The sequence below is a fragment of the Penaeus japonicus genome, unplaced genomic scaffold, assembly GCF_977035675.1.
Source record: "Penaeus japonicus unplaced genomic scaffold, GWHDUDI00000001_assembly GWHDUDI00000043, whole genome shotgun sequence".
Lineage (NCBI taxonomy): Eukaryota > Metazoa > Arthropoda > Malacostraca > Decapoda > Penaeidae > Penaeus > Penaeus japonicus.
Genome location: NW_028234445.1, coordinates 3637896 through 3645948, shown reverse-complemented (window position 1 = coordinate 3645948; position 8053 = coordinate 3637896). Strand labels below are relative to the sequence as shown.

General features: G+C 42.6%; 1 protein-coding gene across 1 annotated transcript; it reads left to right on the top strand.

Annotated features, from left to right (window-relative positions):
• Positions 1 to 1553: 1553 nt before the first annotated feature.
• LOC147466594 (histone H2A-like) lies at positions 1554 to 2032 on the top strand. The gene has a single exon (XM_086535347.1). It carries the CDS (start codon positions 1564 to 1566, stop codon positions 1933 to 1935), a length of 372 nt encoding a protein of 123 aa, XP_086391473.1. The 5' UTR covers positions 1554 to 1563; the 3' UTR covers positions 1936 to 2032.
• The last annotated feature ends 6021 nt before the right edge of the window (positions 2033 to 8053 follow it).

Sequence of the window (8053 nt, the reverse complement as noted above, 5' to 3'; positions counted from 1 at the left end):
GCCCCAATTACCAAGGTCCAAGGACGCAACTGGGGCTCCCTTCAAGGTGACCAGGACTTGCCTGGTTGGGTGCTTCCCTTTGGAAAGTCGGGAAGCTCCCACCACCTTAGGATGGGCAGTGATGACCTCAAGGTCATACATCTGAGGGAAGCCAAGAAGCACCATCTTGGACTTCCTCTCATCAGAAGTCAGGGCCGCCAAACTCACCTTCCGTCCGTCCTGGAGCTTGTCAGTCTCCTGGAGGAAGGTGAGAGTGGACTGGTCCTTAGGGATGATTATCATGCCTTTGTCTTTGGCAATTCTAATCGTCAGACGGCACTGTCTCTGGGTTTCCAGAGCCCGTACCATCTGATAAGCGTTGTCGAATCCTTCCGGTTTAGGGGGAACCCTAAACTGGGGGAACCGACTCGGGGCTACAGACTCGCCCTCCGAGTCTGTAGCCGGCCGAGGACGCTTAATACCTGCCTTCCGAACCGACGCCGGAATTTTGGCAGTGGGGCCAGCAGGGTTGGAGGGTCCTGTCTGGCTTCCATTTTTACTTTGACTCGTCTTCTGAACCGACGCCAGAGACTTGTCAGTGCCAAGGGCTGGTTTGGAGGGTCCAGCCCGAGGCTCTTGGGTAGGCTTTCTCTGAACCGACGCCAGAGCCTTTCCCAACTTTTTACTTTTGTCACCAAGGACCTTAAAAGGTTCCAAGGTGACAGCCTTGGTCATCTTCATGCCAGGTTCGTCAACGTGGGGGTCAGTCAGGGTTTTTTTACAGAAAGTTGCCATAGATGTAGTGTTCAATTCATCCTCCCACGCCCCCACCCACCACGGAGTCCAACAAGGGGAAGCTGTGCACTGAGACCATGCTCAGAAGCCACAGGGGTGGTGGGAGGATATACGCAACCCCTGCCTCGCATTGATGGCACTCGCAAATACATGCGATTGCCTGCAAGACAGGAGCTGCTTGACCCTAGCCTAGCTCAAAAGAGAGACCAGCCGATTGACCTAATCGAGCCAAGATCAGGCCACCCGTCTTGCTGGAATAGAGGACCAAAGAGGCGTGTTGCTAGCCGCAGGGCGTACTCATACACGGCATCGCTCAACCTCCAGGACTCCCGTCTCCCAGCGCACAGGGGCGCCACGCACGGCAAACACGTGGGCAGGTGTGTGCCCCCCTGGGGGGAGGACCAGGGGGGGGTGTGATCCCACCTACTAGATCAGCACCTAGGAACGCTTAGTCGTCCTTCCTCGGAGAATCAACCGCTAGAAGGCCACCTCAACGGGAGGGAGAGACTGGCCAATTCTAGAACGGGCTCTTCCGAGGAAGGAGTTCAAGCCCCCGCGCCACGACAAGGCGGTTCCTTATTGCGGGGGGATAAGGGTTTTACCTGAAATTTGCTTATATTGGCCGGCACGGGCGCCAGCCTCAGGTGAGTGAGCCGCAGCTAGTGGCTCAACGGGCGTGCCACCGTTGCCATCCAACGCTATCGGAAAGTTTCAACGGTGGGCGCCCATAAATAGGGATGCTCTCGATTGCAATTGCAAGTTCTTTGAGATACCTCTAAAGCAAACATCATGTCAGGTCGTGGAAAGGGTGGTAAGGTCAAGGGCAAGTCAAAGTCCCGCTCGAGCAGGGCCGGCCTTCAGTTTCCTGTAGGTAGGATTCACCGCCTTCTGCGTAAGGGAAATTACGCAGAACGTGTCGGAGCAGGTGCCCCTGTGTACCTGGCTGCCGTCATGGAATACCTGGCTGCTGAGGTTCTCGAGCTGGCAGGTAACGCCGCCCGTGACAACAAGAAGACCCGTATCATCCCCCGTCACTTGCAGCTGGCCATCCGTAACGACGAGGAACTGAACAAGCTCCTCTCTGGTGTGACCATTGCCCAGGGTGGTGTCCTGCCTAACATCCAGGCTGTGCTCCTCCCCAAGAAGACTGAGAAGAAATAAATCTTTCTCTCGGTTGCCTCTTTTCAACAACATCGGCTCCTTTCGGAGCCACAAAATCTCCCTAGAGATGTAATTGACCACTCAACTTTATCAATCCCAAACTAATAAACTACCTACTCAAACCCCAGGTCCAAATGCATAGATTGCAATATCAATGTCATATTCTTCAATAACATTGTCATCATACTCAACTTATCAACAACTCACCGATGCCCCCACACCATACTAAATGAATTGCATTACCAATGCCGCTATACTCGGTTCAATGCCAATCAACTAATTTACTTATCACCCACCCAAAATCAATTTAAAATTCCAAAATCAGTGTTCATAAAGAGTGAAAAGAGAGAGAGAGAGAATCAAAGCGAAAGAAAACATAAAAGAGAGAGAGAGAATCAATGCGAGAGAGAGGGAAAGAAGAAGAAGAGAGATAGAAAGGAGAGAGAGAGAATCAAAGCGAAAGAAAACAAAGAAAGAGAGAGAGAGAGAGAAAGGGAAAGAAGAAGAGAGATAGAAAGAAGGAGAGAGAGAGAATCAAAGCGAAAGAAAGAGAGAGAATCAATGTGAAATAGAGAGAGAGAATCAATGCGAATTTGAGATAGAAGGAGAGAGAGAGAGAGAGAAAGAGGGAAAGAAGAAGAGAGATAGAGGGAGGGAAAAAGAAGAGAGAGAAAATCAATGCGAAATAGAGAGAGAGGGAAAGAAGAAGAAGAAGAAGGAGAGAGAGAGAGAATCAATGCGAAATAGAGAGAGAGGGAAAGAAGAAGAAGAGAGATAGAAAGAAGGAGAGAGAGAGAGAATCAAAGCAAAAGAAAACATAATGAAAGAGAGAGAGAGATAGGGAAAGAAGAAGAGAGATAGAAAGAAGGAGAGAGAGAGAATCAAAGCGAAAGAAAACATAAAGAAAGAGAGAGAGAGAGAGAGAAAGGGAAAGAAGAAGAGAGATAGAAAGAAGGAGAGAGAGAATCAAAGCGAAAGAAAACATAAAGAAAGAGAGAGAGAGAGAGAGAGAGAGAGAGAAAGGGAAAGAAGAAGAGAGATAGAAAGAAGGAGAGAGAGAATCAAAGCGAAAGAAAACATAAAGAAAGAGAGAGAGAGAGAGAGAAAGGGAAAGAAGAAGAGAGATAGAAAGGAGAGAGAGAGAATCAAAGCGAAAGAAAACACAAAGAAAGAGAGAGAGAGAGAGAAAGGAAAAGAAGAAGAGAGATAGAAAGAAGGAGAGAGAGAGAATCAAAGCGAAATAAAACATAAAGAAAGAAAGAAAGAGAGAATCAATGTGAAATAGAGAGAGAGGGAAATAAGAAGGAGAGAGAAAGAGAGAGACTGAGAAGGAAAGAAGAAGAAGAGAGATGGAAAGAAGGATAGAGAGAGAGAGAATGAAAGCGAAAGAAAACTTAAGAGAGAGAGAGAATCAATGCGAATTTGAGATAGAGGGAAAGAAGGAGAGAGAGAGAGAGAGAGAGAGAATCAATGTGAAATAGAGAGAGGGAAAGAAGAAAGTGAGAGAGAGAGAATCAATGTGAAATAGAGAGAGAGGGAAAGACGAAGGAGAGAGAAAGAGAATCAATGCGAATTTGAGATAGAGGGAAAGAAGGAGGAGAGAGAGAGAATCAAAGCGAAAGAACAAATAAAGAGAGAGAGAGAGAGAGAAAGAGGGAAAGAAGAAGAGAGAGAGAGGGGGAGAAAGAAGAAGAGAGAGAAAATCAATGCGAAATAGAGAGAGAGGGAAAGAAAAAAAGGAGAGAGAGAGAGAGAATCAATGCGAAATAGAGAGAGAGAGGGAAAGAAGAAGAAGAGAGAAAGAGAGAGAGAGAGAATCAAAGCGAAAGAAAACATAAAGAAAGAAAGAGAGAGAGAATCAATGTGAAATAGAGAGAGAGAGGGAAAGAAGAAGGAGAGAGAAAGAGAGAGAGAGAGAATCAATGCGAATTTGAGATAGAAGGAGAGAGAGAGAGAATCAAAGCGAAAGAAAAAATAAAGAGAGAGAGAGAGAGAGAGAGAGAAAGAGGGAAAGAAGAAGAGAGATAGAGGGAGGGAAAAAGAAGAAGAGAGAGAAAATCAATGCGAAATAGAGAGAGAGGGAAAGAAGAAGAAGGAGAGAGAGAGAGAATCAATGCGAAATAGAGAGAGAGGGAAAGAAGAAGAAGAAGAAGAAGAGATAGAAAGAAGGAGAGAGAGAGAATCAAAGCGAAAGAAAACATAAAGAAAGAGAGAGAGAGAGGGAAAGGGAAAGAAGAAGAGAGAGAGAATCAAAGCGAAAGAAAACATAAAGAAAGAGAAAGAGAGAGAGAGAGAGAGAGAGAGAGAGAGAGAAAGGGAAAGAAGAAGAAGAAGAGAGATAGAAAGAAGGAGAGAGAGAGAATCAAAGCGAAAGAAAACAAAGAAAGAGAGAGAGAGAGAGGGAAAGGGAAAGAAGGAGAAGAAGAGAGAGAGAAAGGAGAGAGAGAGAGAATCAAAGCGAAAGAAAACATAAAGAAAGAAAGAAAGAGAGAATCAATGTGAAATAGAGAGAGAAGGGAAGAAGAAGGAGAGAGAAAGAGAGAGACAGAGAAGGAAAGAAGAAGAAGAAGAAGAGAGATGGAAAGAAGGAGAGAGAGAGAGAATCAAAGCGAAAGAAAACATAAAGAGAGAGAGAGAGAGAGAGAAAGAGAGGGAAAGAAGAAGAGAGATAGAGAGGGGGGGGAAGAAGAAGAAGGAGGGAGAGAGAAAGAGAGAGAGAATCAAACCCCAAGCCCAAATGCATAGATTGCAATATCAATGTCATATTCTTCAATAGCATTGTCATCATACTCAACTTTATCAACAACCAACAAAACAACTCACCGATGCCCCCACACCATACTAAATGATTTGCATTACCAATGCCGCTATACTCAGTTCAATACCAATCAACTAATTTACTTATCAAAAATCAGTGTTGATAAAGAGTGAGAAAGAGAGAGAATCAAAGCGAAAGAAAACATAAAGAAAGAGAGAGAGAGAATCAATGCGAAATAGAGAGAGGGGAAAAGAAGGAGAGAGAGAGAAAGAAGAAGAGAGATAGAAAGAAGGAGAGAGAGAAAGAAGAAGAGAGATAGAAAGAAGGAGAGAGAGAATCAAAGCGAATGAAAACATAGTGAGAGAAAATCAATGCGAAATAGAGAGAGAGGGAAAGAAGAAGAAGGAGAGAGAGAATAAATGCGAAACAAAACATAAAAAGAGAGATAGAGAGAGAGAGGGAAAGAAGAATAGAGGGAGACAGAGAGAGAGAATCAAAGCGAAACAAAACATAAAAAGAGAGGGAAAGAAGAAGAAGAAGAAGGAGAGAGGGAAAGTAGAAGAAGAGAGAGAATCAAAGCGAAACGAAACATAAAAAGAGAGATAGAGAGAAAGAGAGAGAGAGAAAGAAGAAGAAGAAGAAGAGAGATAGAAAGAAGGAGAGAGAGGGAAAGAAGAAAAAGGAGAGAGAGAAAAAGAGAGAGAGAATATATGCGAAATAGAGAGATAGAGAGAAAGGGAAAGAAGAAGAAGAAGAAGAGAGATAGAAAGAAGGAGAGAGAGAGAGAATCACTGCGAAATAGAGAGAGAGAGGGAAAGAAGAAGAGAGATAAAAAGGAGAGAGAGAGAGAGAATCAAAGCGAAAGAAAACATACAGAAAGAGAGAGAGAGAGAATCAATGCGAAATAGAGAGAGAGGGAAATAAGAAGGAGAGAGAGAGAAAGAGAGAGAGAGAATAAATGCGAAATAGAGAGAGAGAATCAAAGCGAAAGAAAACATAAAAGAGAGAGAGAGGGAAAGAAGAAGAAGAGAGATAGAAAGAAGGAGAGAGAGAATCAAAACGAAAGAAAACATAAAATAGAGAGAGAGAGAGAAAGAGAATCAATGCGAAATAGATAGGGAAAGAAGAAGAAGGAGAGAGAGAGAGAATCAAAGCGAAAGAAAACATAAAGAAAGAGAAAGAGAGAGAGAGAGAGAGAGAGAGAGAGAGAGAGAGAGAGAGAGAGAGAGAGAGAATGAAAGCGAAAGAAAACATAAAAGAGAGAGAGAGAGAAAGAGAATCAATGCGAAATAGATAGGGAAAGAAGAAGAAGGAGAGAGAGAGAATGAAAGCGAAAGAAAACATAAAGAAAGAGAAAGAGAGAGAGAGAGAGAGATAGAGAGAGAGAATGAAAGCGAAACAAAGCATAAAAAGAGAGAGGGAAAGAAGAAGAAGAAGAAGAAGAAGAAGAAGAAGGAGAGAGGGAAAGAAGAAATTGAAGAAGAAGAGAGAGAATCAGAGCGAAACAAAGCATAAAGAGAGAGAGAGAGAGAGAGAGAGAGAGAGAGAGAGAGAGAGAGAGAGAGAGAGAGAGAGAGAGAGAGAGAGAGAGAGAGAGAGAGAGAGAGAGAGAGAGAGAGAGAGAGAGAGAGAGAGAGGAAAAGAATAGAGAGAGAGAGAGAGAGAGAGAGAGAGAGAGAGAGAAAGAGAGAGCGAGAGAGAGAGAATCAAAGCGAAACAAAACATAAAAAGAGAGAGATAGAGAAAAAGGGAAAGAAGAATAGAGAGCGAGAGAGAGAGAGAGAGAGAGAGAGAGAGAGAGAGAGAGAGAGAGAGAGAGAGAGAGAGAGAGAGAGAGAGAGAGAGAGAGAGAGAGAGAGAATCAAAGCGAAACAAAACATAAAAAAGAGAGAGGGAAAGAAGGAGAAGAAGAAGAAGGAGAGGGCAAGAAGGAGAAGAAGAAGAAGGAGAGGGCAAGAAGGAGAAGAAGAAGAAGGAGAGGGAAAGAAGGAGAAGAAGAAGAAGGAGAGGGAAAGAGGAGGAGGAGGAGGAAGAAGAAGAAGAAGAAGAAGAAGAAGAAGAAGAAGAAGAAGAAGAAGAAGAAGAAGAAGAAGAAGAAGAAGAAGAAGAAGAAGAAGAAGAGTCAGAGCGAAACAAAGCATAAAAAGAGAGAGGCAGAGAGAGAGGAAAAGGAGAGAGGGAGAGAGAGAGAGAGAGAGAGAGAGAGAGAGAGAGAGAGAGAGAGAGAGAGAGAGAGAGAGAGAGAGAGAGAGAGAGAGAGAGAGAGAGAGCATAACATAAAATCAAGAAAAGAAATAATATAAACAAATAAATATGAAGAGACGAAAAGAACAAACAAAGCTATGATATATGATATGATATGATATGATATGATATGATATGATATGATATGATATGATATGATATGATATGATATGATATGATATGATATGATATGATACGATACGATACGATACGATACGATACGATATGATATGATATGATATGATATGATATGATATGATACGATACGATACGATACGATACGATACGATACGATACGATATGATATGATATGATATGATATGATACGATACGATATGATGAGATGATAATAAAAAAGTGAGAAATGCCTAAAGAAAAATACAATAGAAAAGAAGAGAAGAGAAGAGAATAAGAAAGGGAGAAATACATAGAGGAAAATAAAAGAGAAGAGAAGGGAAGAAAAGAGGAGGAGGAGGCAGAAGAAGAAGAGGAGAAAAGAATAAGAGTAATAATAAGAAGGAAGGGAGAAATACATTGCGGAAAATACATACATACAGACACAAGAAAATATCGAACGGTTTGACAAACGACACAGGAACATGGCGAATGAAATACATACCATACTTGCTGTAAACTCACTTTCTCCCAATAATAAAATAAATATAGTCAAATGGATGTGTACTCACCTATCGCATAGAGGCCCTGTCATTGCCGAGTTGAAATTGCTTGAAGATCGGAATTGCTTTATCAGTTCAGAGTTCATAACGCACAGTAATCATCTTTTTTATTATTTCAATCGCACCGCACAATTTACACTTTTTTTTTCTAATTTTCGCACCAGTACTGTGTTCACTCTGCCAGTGCCGAGTTGAAATTGCTTGATGTCACTAAGATGGATTATCAGTTCAAAGTTCACACCGCACGTTTTTATTTATTTATTTATTTTCTCTAATCGCACCGCACAATTTACACTTTTTCTAATTTTCTGTGTTCACTCTGACTGTTCCTCTATAGCCCGGTATGACTGCAAGAGAAAAAGAAAACACACAAGATTTGGAAATAGAGGGGGAAATGGGGAACAGCAATCTCACAAATGATATAACACATGTATTAACA

Coding starts and splice junctions, on each gene's coding strand:
- LOC147466594 (XM_086535347.1), top strand. CDS start 1,564: ATGTCAGGTCGTGGAAAGGGTGGTAAGGTCAAGGGCAAGTCAAAGTCC.